Source organism: Pteropus vampyrus, unplaced genomic scaffold (genome assembly GCF_000151845.1).
Source record: "Pteropus vampyrus isolate Shadow unplaced genomic scaffold, Pvam_2.0 Scaffold96, whole genome shotgun sequence".
NCBI classification, from domain to species: domain Eukaryota; kingdom Metazoa; phylum Chordata; class Mammalia; order Chiroptera; family Pteropodidae; genus Pteropus; species Pteropus vampyrus.
Window position 1 is genome coordinate 465,119 of NW_011888877.1, and position 22,377 is coordinate 487,495.

The following is a 22,377-nucleotide window of genomic DNA, read 5'->3' on the forward strand; positions in this document are numbered from 1 at the left end:
CCAAAGTCAAATCTTCTGTCACCATACACCAAAATTCACTCAAAATGGACCAAAGACCTAAATATAAGACTTGAAATGATAAATTGCATAAAAGAAAACATAGGTACTAAACTCATGGACCTTGGACTTGGAGAGGATTTTATGAGTTTGACCTCAAAAGTAAGGGAAGTAAAAGCAAAAATAAATGAACGAGACTATATCAAACTGAAAAGCTACTGCACAGCAAAAGAAATCACTAACAAAACAAAGAAACAACCAACTGAATGGAAGTTAACAGTGTTTTAACTTCATGTGAACCCGATTTCTAAACACATTTTAGAAATAACATAAACAATAACATAAATGAGTCCCAAGTAATATAATTCAGCCACAATAAAAAAAATTATAATAAAGCTGCCTATAAGGAAAAGATTAAACAGAAACATCTAAAAAACCACTCACACATTTAAAGCTTTACTTTGTGATTAGCGTAGTCACCCAGAAGAGTCCCAGTGACAACTGCATATACAAACCACCTTCTCTGCAGGACCAGCAACTTTAGGGCGGTGGTCTGTGAGGGCAGAGCATCCCCAAAACGATCCTCTCCACTTTTACCTTTAATGAGAGTTAAAGTGCAAGTTTTTACTAAAGTACCAAACACCATATTCCAAAGTGGAATACAACAGTATAATGTAACATTTTAAAGGAAGGGTTCCAGAAGGAGTTCCATAACTCTTACAACCATTTACCCATGTGGAAGAGTAAAAAGAGGTTATTGAAGATGAAGAATTTTGGAGACAGTTGCCAACATGCTTTGTGGACTGACCTTTTTCTCAGGAAGATCTGTGGGCCCTTTGTTACTCACCTCAAGCCTGAGGCTAAATGCTTCAAAGGACCACTCAGGAAGTTTGAAATTGTTGCCTCATCACCCTCTGAGTTTTAGAAGGTAAAGTAATTCCTTTGGACAAGATCTAAGCCTTGAAAGAGGGAGTGGGAGGAGGAGGATGGAGATAGGGAGAGGGATCTAGGGCTCCCATTCCCTACAGCTCCTTGCCCAAGGCACACTCAAGCTTGGGGAAGGAATACAAGTAACTTTTAAGCAAGATTGGAATGACATGCAGTTTATAAATCACTATGATTCATTTTCTCAATTAGAAATGATCCAAGAATTGTTTGATTTTAATAAGTAACCAGAAAAGTCATTGGAACTCCTTGAATTTTTATTTGCAAAATGATCAGACCATTTTATTAGCTACCCCCTCGTCTTACTCTCTCCTGCACTTGACTTTCAGGCACACGTTTTTATCCTTTTCATGCTAGAGTTTAATAATAACAACAATCCACACTATTGAATGCCAGGCATTCTACTATGTATTTTACATACATTTCTCATTTCATCTTCATACAACTCAGTAGTATTATCCACCCCCATTTTACATATGAGGAAACTGAGGCTTATCCATGGCCACACCGTTAGTAAGTAGAGGACCTGAGAATGTACCCAGGTGGCCTGACTCCAGAACCTGTCATCTTTCCCTGAAAGATGAGTGAAGTGAAGCCTCTTAGTTGAGGATGAAAATATCAGGCTTGCTTTCTTTAATAAAACATATGTAGATCTCCTCCATTTCATGAAAAAAAAAAATTGGAAACATTCCACTGAAGTAGTAGAACAGTAAACATAGTTATTTTTTGTAATCATACAATCTGCTGATGTACACACTTATTCCAAACTCCTGGATGATGTCACTGTGTCAACAAAGCTTCCTCCATCAGACATAAAATAACAATAATCACATCAACAATATCTAAAATTCATAACGTTAGACCTTTAACAACTACATTTTCACGTTTTAATCTATTTTACTCTTATGACGATCCTCTCAGTGGGTATTGTTAATGCTATGTTTTTGATGAGGACACTAAGATTAAAAGCTTTTAAAAATTGTGATTTGCATAACATCGAAAACTAATATGTCAAAGGGAAGTTGAAATATCAACCCATTTTTGTATCAACTTCTAAACCCCTCTTTACCACCAATATTTATACTAATCATTCTTTATCCTTATGCTTTGCATTTTTCCTTAATATGCCTTACATACATTGAATACCTCACTTTAGTCCGATGAGATAATTCATGGCAAGTAACAATGCATATGGTTTTCAGATGTAGAAACTGGGGCTTTGAGAGGCAAACAACTTGGCCAAGTCAATGAAATACAAGAATCTTACAGAATTTTTCAAACCTGAGTTAGATTTCCATTTTAATATGGAAAGACATGCCTTTCTTCATGAGAGTATTCTAGAATTTCAGAACCATGCCGATCTATTTCACAGTAGGCGAGTCTACTACTGAGAAAGCAAAGGGTTATAAAAGCCATTAGTGCTGCTAGTTAAATTCTAGGCTTCTTCTCTTTTATTTCCCAAAAGTTAAAACATTCTTTTCTATCCGGTCTTCATTTCCTCATAAGCAAAGACCCATAAACATCCCCACTTTCTGATCACTATATTTTTCATACTCCCCAGGGCCACAAGTGCTAAATTTTAGCATTCCTCAGAATCATCTGGAAGTCCTGGTAAAACACAGATTGCTGGGCACCACCCCCCAGAGTTTCTGATTCAGTCAGAACGGAGTGGGGACGGGTAGCTGGCATTTCTAACAAATTTCCAGATGATGCTGATGCTGGAGGTCTGGGTACCACACCACTGACTAGCACTTCTCCCACATGTTCCCTCAAAGGGTCCCCACAGAAGAGCATTCAGCTGCTAATGTTCATGAATAGCACAAATGGGTGTTCAGTGCTTTGGCCTCACATTGCAGGCTTTTATCTGGAGGGGGAAAAAATGACTCACTGTCTTTTTAAGCTTTGCCAGCCACAAAATTAAAAGCAGAAAAGGGCTAAATTGAAAGCAAAATGAAAACAGTTAAAGTAACACTGTCTAAATTTTGAGACTTATGGCATGATTTCTAGAATTCGGACAAAAGCTGTAATAACGATTCAGGTATACCCTAGGCTGAGCACAGTAATGCTGCCAGAAAAACCTACAGCCCCTGTTCTAAGCCCGGAAGCCAGTCAGATGCTTGGTTCTCAGCTTTCCTTCGCTGTCAGCAATAAGTTTTTCCACAGAGTTCTCCAAACACATTATCAATCTATAACTCTTCAAATAAACTAACGTCTTCTGCAAATTCTCTATTACTTTTTCACACAGAAAAAAATATCAATTGCCAATAAGCAAATACTGTTGGAACATCAAGTGGGTAGACTGAAAATCTGAAAAGAGAAACCGATTTCTTTTGGATTCCTTTAGTTTTGTAATTATCATCTCTAGACAATTCTCAGTGGAGATTTTAATTCCATTTTTTCATCTCTTTGAAGAAAAATAAGGCATTTTATATTATGCTACAAAGTACTTCAGTATTCTAGTTTAAGTGTGACTAGTATTTTAAAGAGCACTGTTACATTTAATACCAAATATAACTGACAAGAAGTATTATTATAAGATATAACATTTCTACTTAGGAAGTAAACTGTTAGCTCTACCTTTAATACAGTAATATTTTATAGAAACTACTGACCTTTTACTCTGATCACCATGTTTCCATTAAATTTCAAAAGGGCCAGCCAGTGAATGATATGCTATTAAGTAATAAACCTATGCCATCCAAATGTAATTTTTCTGTCCCAGTCCAAAGAAAAAGAAAACAGAATCATAATGGTAAGGTCACTGGATACACTGATTTTGAAAGAAGACATTCTGTGTGAGCATGAGTCACCAAAAGTACTTCCTTAGTGATAAAAGTTGCCTAAGTAACCTCGATGCTTACCATGCTAAGGAGTCCGTGGGTACTGTGCTGGTACTGTGCTGAGTTTCAAACCCACTAGTCATTTCCGTTACTTAATTGCTAACTGCTCTTTCCAGCTGCAGTTTGGGGCCTGTGTTTTATGTAGTAACCCAGCAACTAGTTATTATGCTATATTTTATCAAGGACAACAAAACAGTAAACTTTACATTTCCATGGGTTTCAGAGGAAGTGTCAATGTTATTTCACTCTGACTTTAAGGGGGGCATCATGGTAAACTTGGTCTCCATGTGGCAAAATGATAATGCAAGATGTAGAGACAAAATGATATAACAGAGAAGTAGATCAGGTGCCCTCTGGGTGCAAGGAAGGTGCTAGATCCATCTCTGGCTCCTTAAGAGAGAGCCTGGCACACAATAGGATTCAAAATACATTGACCAGAAGAGGGATCACTGGTTCTCTCCCGACTAATCCAGTCCATTAGGTAATTGTGCCCGTACTGAGTTAGGGTTTCATCAGGCCATTTAATACTTTTATGCATTTTTTTTTACCCTTAGATCTATAATGGGGCAGTGACATTTTTTTGCTCCCGCCTTGGACACACGTGAAGTACTTCAAAGACGCTCTTTTTAAAAATAGATCTGGTGTTGATGAGAATCACTTGGAAAAATCTTATGTGCCACGCCGATTAGTACTATGCAAGACATTTTAAAAGGTGAGCAGTAAGCTCTTATGTGTTACCAGTAATGTTGCTTTAGTTTGGCCTTGAAAATCTTGGTTGTCCTATAATTCACTGAACCTCATTTCACACAACTCTCTCATGATCCTTGGACTGTACCATCTGAATACCCCAAATATACCCCAAATAAATCTCGCTAAAATTCAATCTAATAGAAAGTATGGGAAGAAGTTGTTCTTACTTATCGAGATAATATGCTACAAAAAGTCATCACTTTTTTTCTTTTCCACTAGCAAATGTGGTGAAGATTTTTATTCATTTAATTGTATGCAGGAGTCATATGCCATAGCTACCAAATCATTCCAGTGGGTTGAGTCAGAATTAAGAAAGGAGATCTCCACAGAAAACTCCTAAAAATGTCCATAAATGTCTTAATGATTCATTAAGGGCATCACATTCTCTGAATCAAAAGGGTCCTACTGCTGCGACAGACAGGGGGAAAAAGTCCAAATAGAAAGATGGACACAGTGATAAGAACTCCAAGGAGACTTGGATATGCCACCAACCATAGTACAAAAATACCACGACACGTGAAGTGCCATAATATAATGAAATTTAGAGTGTAGGTCCTGGAGCCGAAAGTCCTGGGTTCAAATCCCAGGTTTGCCACTTTCTGGCTGTGTGAGCTTAAAAGTAAGTTACTTAACTTCTCAGTGCCTAAGTTTCTTCATATGTTTAATAGGGCTGTTGTAAGGATTCACTAAGTTAACACTTGGCATAGAGTAGGCACTCAGTACATGCAACTTATCGTTATGATTACCATTTGCTTTCCTATCTGGGCCAGACTCCGATTCTAGTAATGATATCACAGTATGACTGGTTATCATTATCACTGTTCAGAGTTTACTAATCAGGGACTATGAAAACCAACGCAGAGTTAGCAAAAGAAAAACCCTGATCTAGACATGCAAATATCTCTGCATTGCATTCTGTTCACACATCTAACCTCCTGCAGTTCTAGAGATGACAGATGAATAAATCACAATATTGTATCAGAACAATTTTTCATAATTTATGCTATGAAGAAAGTGTATCTCTATTAAGCTCAAGTTCCATAATATTTTTTGCAGTCATTCCACATGTCCATATGAGTCACATTACATTAGAGGGTACATTTCTAGTCCTTAGCTAATTAGAAATACAATATTTCACTCAATATTTCAGAACTATTGCAGCAGAATTATGGATGCCACTGTCAATCCCTTTATTCTGCTACGGTTAACTCAGAATGGTCTTTCTTTACTTATTTCCTGTCATTTTAATACATTTTAATTACCTTTTGCCTTGCATAGTGGTTTCATTATAACCACTATTTCCTTCCATTTGCTACATGAAATCACGTAGTGTCACTTTGATTTATGTGTTTATTGCTTTTCTAATACTTTCCTTTTGATTTTCACTTTTAAGTTCTACAAACCTTCATGATCTCTGCCTGCATACACAAAGTCCGATGGGGCATATTTTAAACTCTGAACTTATCGAACATATTCAAAAGTAAACTGAATATTCAGGATTCTGAAGAAAATCATTTCACTGGCTAAATGAATATGATATCCCAGAGGTAACGCATCCCCAAATTTCTGGAAAGAGTGGTCAACTCATTAATCAGTTTTGAGATAAGCGGGATAGATTTCTCCCCACCCCTGCCAAAACAAAAAAATACAGAAAAGAAATTTTGGCTATATAGATAATGATAGTTCCTTTCCAACTTCACAGGATACCTTAAAGACAAATCAGTAATTTCTTTTTAAATTTGTTCAATTCCTTAAAAGAAAACTATGCTGTTGTTTTCTGTTGAATAGTTATTATCTTTAGACCCATTACCTAAATATCTCTTGAAAAAACTTCCACCACTTGGGAACCGAATGACCTCCTCAAAATAGGCAGAGTAAATTTTTAGGATGCCAAAGTACTTTGCAAATTTTCTAGCAGTGTCATGACCTTCATCTCTACCTTGAAAAATGGTAAAAGCAACATTATAAACCAAGCACCAGATACCTGCATGTTTTTTGTGGTCATCTCTATAAACTGTAAAAGTATCATTCAGCTCTATTTCAATTAAGGTCTGATTTTTATAACCAGACTGGTTTTGTTTTGTTTTCTGGATCAAGTGAACCAAGACTAAAAATCGAGCTTCACATCTTTGTCTAACATCAACTTAATTTTTCTTTTTTGCACTAAGTTTTCCCTCTGTATGTTAATTAACATCTTTTGTCCCTTCCACATACTGACCACTTTCTCTTTCCTTGGTCTGAGATTGTGCATTAGACTATGATAAAATTATCAATTATACATAGTTCTATGGGAAACTATAATCTGCTTCCCACACCCCCCCAATTCAGAGATTTCTAGGAGTTTGTCTTTAAGATTCCTTTCCTCTGAACTTTTAAAAACCATTTTAGAGGCAACTGAAAATGTCCCTGATTTTTCGAGTGTGGAGGACTGACCAACACACTCACAGCAGATAAGGAACAATATAAGGTGATCGATATTAAATTATGCGAACAGACTAGAAGTGCCGTAAAGGGTAAAACTGCCTCATTCAGCTTAAACGTCACCTTCGCCACGAGGTTTTACTTTATATAGACTATAGAGAAGGGAAGATATTTCCAGGTAAGGAAATCTTAGTGCATAATCCTTGACCTCAAATTAATTTTCCACCTCCGTATATATATTTTTTTCTGTGTCTAACTCAGCCATTCTTGCCGTTAGTCTGTATGGGAAGCTCAGGGCTCCATGACTTTATCCTCTAACTTCACAGCCTCTAACAATCACCCCTTTTCATCATCACTGTACCCTACAAGGTCCGGCTCCTTTTACAATTCACCTGGTCTCCTGCAAATAGCCCTCATATCGGTCTCCCCAATTCTTCCTCCACAATATGCCTGAACAATCTTCCTAAAACGCAGCTACAAGCATTTCTTTCTCCTAGCTACAAACACAGTGAATTCCCACTGCCCACCACATTAATTATAAACTCCTCTCTCTGACATTTCATCCTCTGAGGCGTGGTCCCATATTAGCTCTCGAGTCCTTCCTTTCCTTCCCTACAACTGCTCCATCGTCCAGCTACTCTGGGCTTCTTGCTATTCCTTAAATGTCCCCAGAACTCTGTCATGTGTGCTATTTTTGCTTATATTGTCTCACCAGTTTTGAACATCCTTTCTCTACCATAAGTGGTAAAAAATATCCATGCCTCAAATATCACCTTTTTTTTTTTTTTTTGTCTAAATACATTTTCTGATCTCTGCCAAATGGATGTGAGCACTTGTCCATTGAAACCCTCTGGTATTTCATTCAGATCTCCATCAGATCACTCACTCGCCCTATTCTGCTGTGTATGACAGAAATTTATGTGGCTCCTAACCCTTCTTCAAGGCTAGGAGCTCCCTAGAGGCATGAGAAGTTCTTACTGATCTGAACATACTAAGAACCATTGCAGGCAGGGTGGAAAATGGGCAACACCTATCCGTTAAGTGGAATATGAGAAAAGACCTGAACTTGGTAGAAACGTGGTGTATTCATGCAACAGAGAGCAGCTTAGGGCTCCGCTGAAATTGCTGTCTGGTGGGGAACAGTGGACCCAAGGATGGATGTGCATACTTAGCATGGCTTTCAAAGGCCACAGTTGAGCCATGTGCCTTAACCTCTTCTGAAGCAAAATTTCTGGTTCTCTCATCATATTTATTACAAATTGTGATTACTTTGTTCCTCTGAGTATTATCTCTCTGTATCATGCATATGCACCCATGAACCCAACTGTACATTCCAACAGTGCATGCATTAAACCTGCCTTGCTGACTTTCCCCAGTGCCTAGCAGAGTGCATGGCACATGGTAAATATTCAATAAACATGTATCGAGAAAGTGAACGAAAGCTGTGGATCACAGTAGCCTGTAAAGGTTGAATGCAATCACATATCAAGTGACTAGCACAATGCTTGAACATAATAAGCACTAGTAAATAAATATTTTTTCCTGCCTTCCTCCCATCCTCTCCTTCCTTCCTTCCTTCCTTCCTTCCTTCCTTCCTTCCTTCCTTCCTTCCTTCCCTTCCCTTCCCTTCCCTTTCCTTCCCTTCCCTTCTTCTCCCTCTGTGAACTACTGACGCATTAATTCATATATTCAACAAATGTACCAGGCTTTTCTCTAGGTGACAGAGATAGAATAATGAAGAAAAGAGAACAAAAACAAAAACAAAACCCTGCCCTCATGGAGCTTACATTCTAATGAGGAAATGGCTGGTTCACTCTGAAATTTCAGGGAGTCTTACAAAGGCAGTTATTAATAAAAGGGGTTGTGGCTTGAAGGCAGACACTGGTGGGGGTGAGGAGAGGCTGGAGGAAGGGAAGCCAGTTACTGCACTGCAGGGATGAAATATAAAATGGCTTGGATGAGTGACAGCAACACAGAAGAGGAATGGAGATGGGAGGCAACGAGACAGGACACCTGCTGGATCTGTGTGATTCAAGAGTAAGGAAGTGTTGACGACGAAAGTTTCCAATCCGGATCATTTGCTGTGCTGCCCTGAGTAGACAGGGAAGTTAGGAGGGGAAGCTGCTGTGGTTGGTGGGTTTTAGGGTGTGGAATGAGCTATATCCAATTTTGGATATGATGCCTCTGAAGAGAGAAGAAGAAGTCTAGGTGAAAATGTCTAACACTCAAAGGAAGGATTTTCAGTGCAGGTGAAAACCAAACTCCTTTCTTATCTGTTATGAATCATGGTTACATCATCTGAGTAACATAAAACATGATATTCTAAGTATCAGCCCAGCTCCTCTAGGAATCTGCTCCTTCACTACATAAGCTGAAAACTATCTTGTCTTTTCAGTTCCTGGAACACAGTAGGGCCCTAATGAATATACATAAGTTGAATTGGCTTATAGTAAGCGAAATCTCATCATCAGGGCAAAGAGAAAATAAAAATGCACACAGAGTCAGAAAGACCTCGATTCAAATTCTTGCCCCCTTCCTCCCTACCTTACTAGTTATAAAACCATGAGCAAATTGTTAACCTGCATCTTAGACTCCTCATCTGTAAAATGATCAACTCTATCTTGCAGGATGCAATGAGGGCATTACATTAGATTAAATGCATGCAAAGTTCCTGTCATCCAGGCAGTATAAAAAATAAAGCATTTATCATAATAGTATTATCTTTATGACTATGCCTTTTTGGTTTTGCCGTGCTTTTCACCATCTCACTTAATGCGCCTTCTCATCGCTCACATTCCATCCTGGCGATCCTGATAGAAGTTGTCTTCTTGGCACAGCCACCCTCCAGCCAGCTCTCCTAAAGCTCTCACAAGCCACTAAGCTCCTCTCCGCATGGCTGGCTGGTCCATCAGTTCAAATCGCCCAATTCAACTGACATCGCCACAGCTTGCAAATTCCAAAATCACTGCTAGTACTTTAGACTTGGTAATGTTTATGCCTGGCCTACAAATTGTACCACTGTGTCCTCATTTATATACAACTTGCATCATGCAGTGCTTGAAGCAGCTTCCCAGTCCGGCATTTAAAAATACTCCAAGACAGGTTTTCACAGCAATCAAGAGGTGAAATATGAAAACCAAGAAAAGTTTTCTACATCCTGTTCACTTCCAAAAAGTCAGTAAGAACATGGGGTGCATACTTAGCAGGATGAGTTATCAAACTCGAGGATGTTAGTTCAGACATAGTGATTCCCCTCAGCGATGACTATCACCCACTGGTTGAGGCATTGTGCTAGAAATTGCATAATTTACCTTAGCATCAACTTAATTCTTTTCAAAGTCTCATGCGCTCTATATAAATGAGTAAAAGTGTTTTCTTAATCTTCACTTTTCTACACTCTACTGTCCACCCCAAGCTATGGCAATTTCTAATAGGAAGCACACGCCAGATACTGTGTATGTGTATGAGTGAGCACGTGTGTGTGTGTGTGTGTGTGTGTGTGTGTGTGTGTGTGTGTGTGAATATGTGCACACTCACTGTATGGCCAGTGCCATGGACTGAATGTTTGTAACCCCTCCCCCACCTTCCAAATTCCTATCTTAGAGCCCTAATCCCCAAGGTGGTGGTATTTGGAGGTGGGCCTTTGAGAGATAACTAGGCTTAGATGAGGTCATGAGGGTGTTACCCCATGCTGGGATTAATGCTTTATAAGAAAAAGGAGAGACCGGAGTTTGCTCTCTCCTCCACCTGAAGACGGGGCAAGAAGGTGGCCATCTGCAAACCAGGAGGCAGGTCCTCACCAGACACCAAATCTGCCAGCACCTTGTCCTTGGACTTCCTGCCTTCAGAACTGCGAGAAAAAAATGTCAGTTATTTAAGCCATCCAGTCTGTGGTATTTTGTCATAAGCAGCCTGAGCTACAACAGCAAGGGAACAGATCACCATTCTGAGAGCACAGATTGGGGACAAGTTAGAAAGGAGAAAGGGTACCCCTGAGATGATGAGGAGGGCCAGAGTCCACCACAGAGGAAGTCGCCACAGCCCTGAGGGATTTGCTGTGGTCACCAACGGGGCATACTGCCACAGCACACCAGAGCCTCGCCTTCATTTTCCGTGGTGAGTCACTCAGCAAGCGTCCCCTGACGGCACCACTGCATTGCCCTAGGGTCAGCGTTTTAGGTGGGAGTAGTGTCCACCCTCTCTTGCCCTATACTGAGATGGCTCTTTTTCATCCTAAGGGTTCCAGGCAAACTCACAATGGTGACATTTGCTGAGCAGGGGCTTGAATAAAGGGCTCTCAGAGAGCAAGATGGTAACGTGGAGCATAAGCTAGTCTGCCAGGGCACGCGGCCCCAGGAATGCTCCTTGGGAGGGACCCGCAGCCTTCCCAGTGACCAAGAGAACAAAGGAGACTCAGTAGGGGAGCTGTGCAGCAAGGGGCCCCCCAGCTCAACCCGTGCAGTGCCCTCGGCCTAAACTAACTGAGACGAGGTAAACAAAATATTGCCTAAAAGGGCCTTGTACAAAGAAGCTAAAAAAAAAAACCAAACAAACAACCCTTCATTTGGTCCTAAACTATTTTTCTTAAATGCCAGGTAACCTCCAGTACCCCCCCCACTCCGCCCCCCCCACCAAAAAAAAAGGAAGGGGGGGATCAGAGGGAAGAATTTTACTTTTTTTCCTCTATCGATCTAATAGAATCAAGATGCTTCTGTTTTTACAGAGGTTTTGGAGTTAATCCTGTCAGTATTCCCTGTCTTCTAAATACTGGGGAGGAAAAAAAAAAAGCCTATAATTTTTAAATTGCTACCTAAATCACAAAAAGACCGGCTGGCCTTTGCTCTCTTCGCTTCTTTTCAGGGGTACCCATTCTCTTCTGCAGGGTACTAACATTGCAACAATAGCCCTCGAGTGATTTACCTAGAAAAGGGTTTGGTCGTGGAATCTGAACACTTCCTTGGTGCCAGAAATTTTCCGCTCCCTAGAGTCTTCTCTGCACGAATTCCCCCGGAAAACGGGCCAAAAGGACTTGTGACATTTCCCAGACAAGTAACCAGAATCCTGCAGTGTGCGCTGCTTAACGAAAATGAACACATACCTCCACTTCCTCCCAAACATTATGACATTCGAGTTATACAATTGTCTTTCATTAATCAAACTGGAGTTTTAAAGCAACATCTAATTAATTCCGTAATTGGCGCACATTATACCTTTAATGACTTCCACTGCAGCACAAAAACCAGCGATCACTGAATTTGATGGTGAAACTGCGGAAGCTGAGTTCCTCTTTCACCTAGAACTTTCAGATCGTGTTCAAAGTCGGGTGCGGTTTCAAGGGCGGGGAGCGGGGGCCGAGAGGAGACCAGAGGAAAAGGGGGGAGGAGGCAATTTGGCAAGAAAAATCCGGTGTTGACTTGCGAGGGTCTGCATAAGTTTCTGGCCAAGGAGAAATAGGCACGTTGAACAAAATCTGGCTTTGGAGAGTTCTTAAGAACTTCGGGGCGCTCTCTAATCTCCCCTCCAGGCTAACCACACACAAGAGGGAGGCCCAGCTCCAAGTTGGATAAAACTTGGGGGAAAAAAACTAGGCGCGAGCCTCGCGGAGACGTGAGACAATTCCATCTAACGGTTCCGTGGACCGCTAGGAGCCCTGGATCTCTGCGGGCAGAGGGCACGGTGACTCACTGTCAGTGACTGACTCAGCGACCCACCCCGCTCCCCCGGGCTTTCCTTGGCCGCCGCCCCGCTGCGCGCGGTCCAAAGCTAGACGAAGCCCTTTAGGTCCCTGCACAGGAACTCCCAGCCAAGAGCATGAAAAGAGGTGCGGGCCCAAGTGGTCCCCGCTTCGAAGCACGGTGCACAAGGCTGCGCGGGGCGGGCCCTGCGTCCCGGGAAGAGCGCCCCACTCCATGCGCTCCAATCTCGGGCGCTCTTTGTTTCCTTCTCGGCGCCTTCCAAGCTGCTGGGTCCCTCACTCCCCCCTTCCTGCTCCTTTGCCTGCGGGTCTCCCCTCCCGCCCGCTCCCTGCAGACCGCAGGCGCGTCGCCGCGCGCCCCTCCCACCCGCGCTCCTCCTCCCACGCCTCTTTGGCGCGCCGGCCCAGGACCCCTTTGATCCAGTCCCAGGCGCGTTCCCCCACCACTGTGCGACCCCGCCTTTTTCAACACCCTGGGGTGAGCCGAGCTTGGGCCAATATCAGGAAAGCCCCTGAAAGTCCCAACCCAGCCAAGAAGTAACAGGACCCTGCCCAGTCCCGGGAGCAGAGCGGCCAGGAGGAGGAAGGCTCCAAGGCGCCCCCGCCCTCGGGTCCGCTACTTGCCGGGTCCCTATTGGCTGGCGCGCTCGGCGACTGAAACAGCCGTGGGAGGGGAATTCTCGTTTATAAAAACTGCGCCCTTGGCAGGGTCCCGTCCTCTGCAACTCTTGCTCCGGGGTCCCCACGCCAGAGACGCAGCAGCGCTCCCACCGCCCACACCCACCGCGCCCTCGCTCGCCTCTCCGCCGAAAGCCAGTCCGCGCCGCCGCAGCTGCCCAGCCCGCCACCACCCTCCGCAGTCATGTCCACCAGGTCCGTATCCTCGTCCTCCTACCGTAGGATGTTCGGCGGCCCAGGCACCGCCAGCCGGCCGAGCTCCAGCCGGAGCTATGTGACCTCGTCCACCCGCACTTACAGCCTGGACGGCGCGCTGCGCCCCAGCACGGGCCGCAGCTTGTACGCCTCGTCGCCCGGCGGCGTGTATGCCAAGCGCTCCTCGGCTGTGCGCCTGTGGAGCGGTGCCCCCCGCGTGCGGACGCTGCAGGACTCGGTAGACTTCTCGCTGGCCGACGCCATCAACACCGAGTTCAAGAACACCCGTACCAACGAGAAGGTGGAGCTGCAGGAGCTGAATGACCGCTTCGCCAACTACATCGACAAGGTGCGCTTCCTGGAGCAGCAGAACAAGATCCTGCTGGCCGAGCTCGAGCAACTCAAGGGCCAGGGCAAGTCGCGCCTGGGGGACCTTTACGAGGAGGAGATGCGGGAGCTGCGCCGGCAGGTGGACCAGCTCACCAACGACAAGGCCCGCGTGGAGGTGGAGCGCGACAATCTGGCCGAGGACATCATGAGGCTCCGGGAGAAGTAAGGCGACGCCCACCCCGGGTTAGAAGAGGGGACGGGGCCCCAGTGAGGAGCTGCCACGCCCTTGGGTGTGGCAGAGACGGGGCTGCTGAGGGGACTGCAGGGGAGCGGGAGACTGTGGCTTCGGTGACACAGCCCCTCCCGGAACCCAGACCTTGTAGGTTGCATTTCCCCTCTACCCCCCACTCATTGCCTAAAGAGCTCCCGTTTCAAGTTACAGATTTCTTTAAAGTACTGCTTTGCAGACGAAGGCCCTTGCAAACCGACGAGCGCAGTTTCTCCAAACTTAGAAAGTTTCCTGGCCCCTCCTGGCTGGCTGCCAGCCCTGGGGTGGAGGAGGGAGGAAGGGATGGCTGTGCAGAAAGCGAGACAAAGGAGTTGCAGAGGCGCCTAGGGGAGGGGTGGCGGCGACTGTGATTGCTTTTCCACACTGCGGCCCAGGTCACGCGAAAACTTGCCGAGGGTAGCAGCGCTAAAAGCTGCAGCCGCGGGATGCCGGCGAAGGTGGCGCAGCAGCTTTTGTCTCGGGGCGCGGGATGGGGTGGTTGGGTGTGGCCGCCCCACTCCTCGCGGTTTCCCAGTTCCCCTTTGGTTAATGTACAACTATTGCAGGTTGCAGGAGGAGATGCTTCAGAGAGAGGAAGCCGAGAGCACCCTGCAGTCCTTCAGACAGGTTTGTAGATCCTCTTTCCAACCCACCACCGGCCCCCACCCAACCGACCCACGGCCAGAGGCAATTCTAAAAGTTAACTACTCCAAGGCTAATAGTGCAAAACTTCACGTCTGTGCTCAAAGCCCCCTAGTGGCAGAAAGACCCCAGATTGGAGCTTCTCTGAATAAAAACCCTTGGATCATTTAAACTGTGCCTTAGGACATAAAGAGTCTAAGTTTTTACTTTGTTTCCAGATTTTTTCCAAAGAATTTTTTTTCCCGTTAATTTTTTCGCAACACATTGCTAATCTGATTCCAACAGTTACAGTCTGAGTTAGACTGTGATTTCCTAAATCAAGTTGGCTAACTTTTTACAAGGCCAGCAAAAGCGCAATTCCACCCTGTAGTTAAAAATGGAAAACATGCTGGAGGATAAGAAACTTAGTTTAACTGGAATTAAGCTAGCAAGTTTCTCCTCTGCAAATTCTATTGTGACTCTAAAGTTAGATGGAAGTATAGCTATGCACAACTATTTTGTGATCTAATAAGGGTGAAAAGGAGCCATCTGTCCCCTCGCTGAAAGGTATTAATGGTTTCTCCGGGCTTCACTATGGAATGCAGATACAGACGTTCTGGCTAGTGTGGTGGCTGAGGATGGAAATAATAGGAGTCTTTGTGCTCCCAGAGAATCTTTGCAACAGGCTACATTCTTATTGAATATGTAATGATGTAAGCACAGTTCTAATTGGACACAAGTATTTGCTAACATCCGTTATCTAATATCTGGCCCAGATTTGTGAAGTATGTGATGTGACAAGTTCTTAAAGCTACAGTCTTGCCTGACGTTTGGAAAAGCCTTTATTTGGTCATTGTACACTTTAGCATTCTCTCCATAAATAAAGAATAACCCTCAGGCTGAAGAATGGAATTTTAATTTAAGAGTTTTTTTGTTTGTTGGTTGGTTGTTTTTGGGGGGTTTGTTTTTTTTTTTTTTTGGCTCCAAAGTTGGATAGACTTATAGGATTTTTTAACTTAAAATTGGAATTAAAAAGCAGGAAGAGTTCTCAGGATAGATTTATTATCTTGAATATTTATTGGGATTGGCTGTAAAAGTACTCTCAGATGTATAGTCTAGAATAACATTTTGAAACAAATATATTTGCCCGATTAATTTAAACAGCAATATGTGGTTCATTTTAGTTCATTTGTGGAGTAGTGAGTTAATATAGAACAATGTCAGTATAAAAGATCTCAATAAATCACAATTGTAGGAAAACTAAAAAACGATCTGTTTAATGATTAGATGACATCTGTTATATTCTCTTCAATAAAGTAGAATGTCACATTGCACTTTTTTTATAGAGGCAAAAATGAATTTTTTTTCCCAAGCCTGATTGTTTTTTAAATCATCACCCATTTCTCATTCACTTTCCCATGAAGGCGACATAAGTATCTCAACATTTTAAGGCTGTAAAACTATAAACTGTACTCCAAATATAATTGCTTAAAAGATCAGAGGTATCAAAATCCTCATGAGTTGCAAAATTACACATCCTGATTTGGAACGTAGCAGTTTACAAACGGTAGAAACTCGGAAGGAGAGCCAGAGCAGCAAGAATTCTACACATACAGTAGTTTCATCATATGCAAATGCTTTGACTAGTCATTCTGAAACTAACTGAGCTGACAACAGTGTTAGATGAAAAGAAGGGAAACACTTGTAGGATGAGGTAGAGTTTCAGAAGAAAAACAAAGTCTACCAGAGAAAGCAAAGCAAATACAGTCACAGTTACATTTCTTTTCCTGATTTGTCTGACCCGCATCTTTGCCAACACCAATTCTGAATTAGAATATAAATCTAGCCTGGTAACCTGAATGCCAGACGACTCCATATTTGCTTTGGAACATAAGAATATGATTCAGAAGATTTGAGTGGAGAATAAAAAAGAGCTTATACACTGAAGCTTTTGAAGTGCAAACTTTTGTTCTACACATACTCATGTATTTATGAAGTTGTGATATTTGATCGATTCCTATCTACATTATTTCATGACATCACAAAAAAAATCTTTAAAATGCTGTGGCATTGATTTTCCAGATTAAAAAAAAAACTTTACTGATATAATACAGATTCCGCAATAATTCATTCAGTGCAATTTACTGTGTTGGCATACATTTACTTATTTTTAAATTGTGTATTAGTCACCTTGAGAAAAACATTTTGAAGCAGAAATGCATTTGCCAGATTAATTTAAACACAGCAAAGTCTGGTTCATTTTAGTCATTGAGCATTATAATCATCATACAACACAGGGAGTCACAATTCAAGTTTGTTAATGAAGAGAAGAAATAGTATATTAAGCACTGGGTGATTTATATTCAAAGGTCATAAAATCTGTTAACACCCTTAATAGTAAATACAATAAGCTTATATGGTTAATTTAAAATGAATAAATGAGGTAAGCCACAACTTGTAGCATCTTCCATGTCCTGTCTTTTCTCTTTTCAAAATAGGATGTTGATGGTGCTTCTTTGGCACGTCTTAACCTTGAGCGGAAAGTGGAATCCTTGCAGGAAGAGATTGCCTTTTTGAAGAAACTCCATGACGAGGTGAGTGGAGTCACTTTCCGTGAATGAACGTGGTTGAAGCTGCTCCTATACTCGGCGTGGCCGACCTTCGGTCTGTTCTTTCTTCAGGAAATCCAGGAGCTGCAGGCCCAGATTCAGGAACAGCACGTCCAGATCGATGTGGATGTTTCTAAGCCTGACCTCACGGCTGCCCTGCGTGACGTACGTCAGCAGTATGAAAATGTGGCTGCCAAGAACCTTCAGGAGGCTGAGGAATGGTACAAGTCCAAGGTATGAACCAAGCCAGTGTGGCTGGAACAACAGGAAAGCATTTTGTTCTACAAATGCTGTACCCGTCTCTGATTCTTAAATACCCTTTAAATCCAGTGAGAAAGGTGGCTTTAAGTTCAAGTTTTGTTTGTTGTTACAGCCTCCCCACTACTCACATTCCCTAACCTCCCCCCAGAAGCAGACCCCCTTCCCATTACCCTATTTTGATTCTACTTCAGAGTAAACCCCAACACCATGACCTTGACCTCCGCCCTTTTTAAATGGGATTAACAAAGTGAGTTTCTACTTGAAAATATCAGCGTCAGTATTCCACTGCTCTTTCTCCGGTTTTCAAAACAGAAATTCAGACACTTTTTGGCAGACATTGAGCTTTGAACTTAAAATATAAAATCTGGTTTGTATTGTGATTTGTTTGTTTGCAATTTTTAAGCTTTCTCATTTGTCCAGGTAAGGTAGCATCTTAGAATTGAGTCACTTAGATGGTCTACATTTCTGATTTCTTCCGACAGTTTGCTGACCTCTCTGAGGCTGCTAACCGGAATAATGATGCCCTGCGCCAGGCGAAACAGGAGTCAAATGAGTACCGGAGACAGGTGCAGTCCCTCACCTGTGAAGTGGACGCGCTGAAAGGATCTGTGAGTATCACGCCACCATAAAAGAGGGAAAGTTACCCTGTTGGATCTATTCAGTTGACCAAGCTCATGGCGACATCTGAGCAAAACTTCAAATGAATATTTTCATACAAAGAAAATAAATTGTCAAGACATGTTCAAAAGCACTTGAGATCTGAAGGTTGTTAGCTTGTGTATATTATGCTTCCAATAAGAAAAAAATACTTGTGTTCTCCACGTAAAATCGGAGGAGTGTTTACCATTTGCCACTAAGGAAAATGGTTGCAAACGTTCAGTAAACTGTTCTGGGAATAGCTGGGCTTTTCTGGCACTTGACCTGAGAAGTCTTTCTCATCTCCTGTAGAATGAGTCTCTGGAACGCCAGATGCGTGAAATGGAAGAGAACTTTGCTATGGAAGCTGCTAACTACCAAGACACTATTGGCCGCCTGCAGGATGAGATTCAGAACATGAAGGAAGAAATGGCTCGTCACCTTCGTGAATACCAAGACCTGCTGAATGTTAAGATGGCTCTTGACATTGAGATTGCCACCTACAGGAAGCTTCTGGAAGGCGAGGAGAGCAGGTATGGAACAAGGACTTGCGTGCATCAATTAACAGCTGCCATTTGCTAGGTATTATGCCACTTGCTTTACATACCTTATCTTATTTCATCTTCAGAACCTTTCTTCAAGGTAGCTGCTTACCGCTTTTTGTAAATAAGGAACCTTAGATTCAGAGAGATTGAGTGACTTGCCCTAGTCAGTTAATAGCAGAGCTGGGATTTGAACCTACGATTCTGTGAAAGCCAAAGCTCCTCCCACTCTATGATGCCTCCAGCTCAAGCCCCTGTGGAGAAAAGGCTTGGAGTACAAAATTTAAATGTACTAATGAGACCAATCAGGGTAAACGCTTCTGAAGCAAATCCCTCACTTATGAATTACAAGAGTAAATTTTATGTGATGAGAACGAGGAGTGTACGAATGTGTTCCTTGTTCTTCAAGTGGTTTTCTCAAAACTTTACTGTTTTTCTTTACCTTTTTTAGGATTGCTCTGCCTCTTCCAACCTTTTCTTCCCTGAACCTGAGGGGTAAGTATTTGATTGCTCTTTAGGAAAAATTTTAGGAGCTTGTAACTATTCTGTTTCCAAAGCACACATTTTTAAATGATACTTGAAAAATGCCAAGGGAAAATTCGATAAAACATCTATAATTTTGAAACCTAAGTACTGTCTTACCTTCTCTGCAAACTCCCATTTTACTTCCTTCTGATGGAATACATATACTGCAGGAGTCTGTCTCATATTGATTGCTTCAGTGGCATCAGACCCTGAGTTTTAAAATAGGTGACATTCTTTAGAATTATTTTGAAAGTAGTGCTTTAAACAATCGTGAACAAAAATCAAAATTATGTGAGCAAAATAGTTATTTGTCTTTTCAAAATTTCATTTTTACACATTTGGGGCCTTCGTTTTCTTTATTTCAGAAACCAATCTGGATTCGCTCCCTCTGGTTGACACCCACTCAAAAAGGACACTTCTGATTAAGACGGTTGAAACTAGAGATGGACAGGTTAGTATCTTTAAATCAAAACTGGAATAATCTCAGTTGTAACCCTCATCATGCAGAACCAACATAACTTTCCAAGTTTCCCAGTAAATTACATATAATTAGTAGGGTTTTTCTTTCTCATGCTTACTGGGGTAATTTCATCTTTAGCATGTAGGATTATATTTGATTTGAATTTTACCTTTTTTAACAGGTTATCAATGAAACTTCTCAGCATCACGATGATCTGGAGTGAAAATTGCACAGAGTTGGTGCAGCAATATTATTACCAGCAACAATAAAAAAGAAATTCATTTCTTAAAGAAACAGCTTTTAAGTGCCTTTCTGCAGTTTTTCAGGAGCGCAAGATAGATTTGAAATAGAAATAAGCTCTAGTTCTTAAGAACCAACACTCCTAAAAGATTTAGAAAAAAGTTTACAACGTAATCTAGTTTATGAAGAAGTCTTGTGCTAGAATACTTTTTAAAAAGTATTTTTGAATACCATTCAAACTGCTTTTTTCCAACAAGTATCTGACCAATGTGTCTCTGCTTCAATAAATCTTTGAAATCTGTTTCGGTGTCTTATTTGATAATATATAAACAATTCTCTAAATTTTATGAGGCTGTGTTTTAGTTAAAAAATTTTTTTCCTATTGGTTAGTTTGCCACAAAAATCAAGTTTAGGTCAACTTATAAATTAAACTTGTATAGTTCTTAGTTTGGTCATTTTAGATAGACTTCACTTTTTCAATTAATTTACAAATAAATGATATAAAAATAATTTGTGCAAAAATGGTAGATCTTTTCATGAAATGAGTTCAGATGGGTAATTTCAGTTCTAACAAACTTCCTAAAATTGAAACTTTGATAAAGTGAAAATTTTTTTCCATTTGACTTATTTTGTTAACCATACTGTGTCAGACAGAAAAAGGCAAGAACCATATGAATTCACTCATGTGGAATATAAAACTGAAAGGTACAAATAAGACAATAACTCAGACACAGACAACAGTACCAAAGGGAAGGGGGTGGGGGAGGATGAAGAAAGTAAAGGGGTCAAATACATAGAGACAGATGGAGACTTGACTGGGTGGTAAATACAATGCAATATACAGATGACGTGTCATAGAATCGTACACTTGAAACCTGTATAACTTTGTTAACCAATGTCACCCTAACAAAATTTTAAAAAATGAAAACTTTTTTTTGGTATATAAACGTATGAATAGCACAAACTCCACTAAGAATTGAAGCATAGGACAACGGCTGTATCTTCCATTAGCAACGTGCAGAGAAAAGGAACAAGTTCGTGAAGTCTCAATGTGAAACTAGTCTGCCTCTCTTTGTGTAATATCTATATATGTGATATCTAACTATATCTACCTATAGATATAGATATTTTTAAAGACCTTTGTATTTGAGGAATGTCAGACACAAAAGGAAATTCCTACCCTTTCCCCTAAATATGTGGTGAAATGATGCTAAGTCTAATAAGCTTTCGAAACCCGGAGCAATGAGAATGAAGTATAGTCCTGAAAAGCTGACTGAATACGCTCTAGGAGGACGGAGTGTAGGTAAATTAGAAGAGAGAAGGTCTTACCTAGAGACGAAGCTGTGATGGTCGATTGTGCATTCTGGAGTAAAACTCGGTAAATTCCTGAACTTCTTGAAGTCCCAATTTCTTATATAGCTATGAATCCCCTCTCCTGGAGTGATGTGGTTGGCATTTGTTGTAATTTTTAGGTGTTTGCGTCTTCTCCTCTCCAGAGTTCCTGAGGGGAATAGAGAGATAGTTCATGCAAAGCCTGCCCACGTACCGGGTACTGTGCCGAGTGACTATAATGTTAGCTGTGACTTTCATCATTTTCATTACTGCAGGTACCACATGAGTAAAGAAAGGACTGGCTAGGGAGGGATGTGACCCCTAGCTAAGGTGACGTTCCTTCCACCCTAGTTTCCTTAGGGTTAGGCTTACTTATTAGTAATGGCCCCTTTCAGACTCATAAGTGTACTAATTTGAACAGTAGATTATATCTGGTCATCCTACTCTTAGCAGAATCTTATAGGAAAGGGTATCCTTGCTGAGATTCCTTGAATGTCTCTGCCTTCAACACCCTCCCCCCCACCCCCATATCTGAATAACTGACATGTTAAATGGCATCATCAGCATTACCAGAGCAAACATCCAAGTCTTTGAGGCCTTAAGACACTTTTTCTATTTGATTCTTGGTTTGTTTTCTGTTCTTTAGCTATTCTTGCCACATGACCCTTGGCCTCCTAACCCTATTTCTTCTCTCATTTCTACCTACCTTTGGCCTTTTAGGATCACCCAGGGAAGACACCAGCCCCACGTCGGTTTTCTTCAGGCATATGATCCTTTACTCAAAAATAAAATCAAAGCCATAGCTTAGTTCAGCAGAAAATGAACTAGGATGACAACTTATATGCCTATATACTTGGAGACTAGTGCGCTCTCCACTCTTAAAATTTCCTCACGACTCTTTCTAAAACCACTTTCCTGAAATGGAAAAGATGAGCTGGCCTGCCTTATCTGTGACTGTCAGAAATTAGCCCTTAATGAAAAGCCCGGCAGGGCCCACCTCATAGGAATTCAAATCTATTGAAGTCTTTTTTA

The 22,377-nt window shown here is 41.7% G+C and overlaps 2 protein-coding genes across 6 annotated transcripts in view; one reads left to right on the top strand and one right to left on the bottom strand.

Annotated features, from left to right (window-relative positions):
• The window catches only part of TRDMT1 (tRNA aspartic acid methyltransferase 1), an 83,590-nt gene extending 70,662 nt beyond the window's left edge, over positions 1 to 12,928 (bottom strand). For 2 of the 5 annotated variants that reach the window (XM_023533106.1, XM_011364368.2), the window contains exons 1-2: positions 11,874 to 12,928; positions 442 to 594 (exon numbers count right to left, since the gene is read on the bottom strand). Coding sequence is in view for 1 of the 5 variants with exons in the window: in XM_011364364.2 (XP_011362666.1) it covers positions 3,555 to 3,573 (19 nt within the window). In the remaining 4 variants the exon portion in view is untranslated. Of the gene's footprint in view, positions 1 to 441; positions 595 to 844; positions 1,148 to 3,554; positions 8,502 to 11,873 lie in introns of those variants that run through there. The other 3 variants (XM_023533107.1, XM_011364364.2, XM_023533110.1) reach the window with 3 other exon arrangements.
• A 422-nt stretch (positions 12,929 to 13,350) lies between these two features.
• On the top strand, positions 13,351 to 20,314 carry VIM (vimentin). The gene is made up of 9 exons (XM_011364369.1): positions 13,351 to 14,073; positions 14,686 to 14,746; positions 17,239 to 17,334; positions 17,422 to 17,583; positions 18,093 to 18,218; positions 18,559 to 18,779; positions 19,240 to 19,283; positions 19,679 to 19,764; positions 19,955 to 20,314. The coding sequence occupies exons 1-9, from the start codon at positions 13,511 to 13,513 to the stop codon at positions 19,994 to 19,996; spliced, it is 1,401 nt and encodes a 466-aa protein (XP_011362671.1). The 5' UTR covers positions 13,351 to 13,510; the 3' UTR covers positions 19,997 to 20,314.
• The last annotated feature ends 2,063 nt before the right edge of the window (positions 20,315 to 22,377 follow it).

Bases quoted from the DNA above. Each gene is read 5' to 3' on its own strand.
- VIM (XM_011364369.1), top strand. From the start codon at position 13,511: ATGTCCACCAGGTCCGTATCCTCGTCCTCCTACCGTAGGATGTTCGGC. The intron at 17,335-17,421 runs GTGAGTGGAGTC...TTCTTTCTTCAG, and splicing joins TGAAGAAACTCCATGACGAG to GAAATCCAGGAGCTGCAGGC. The intron at 17,584-18,092 runs GTATGAACCAAG...TTCTTCCGACAG, and splicing joins AGGAATGGTACAAGTCCAAG to TTTGCTGACCTCTCTGAGGC.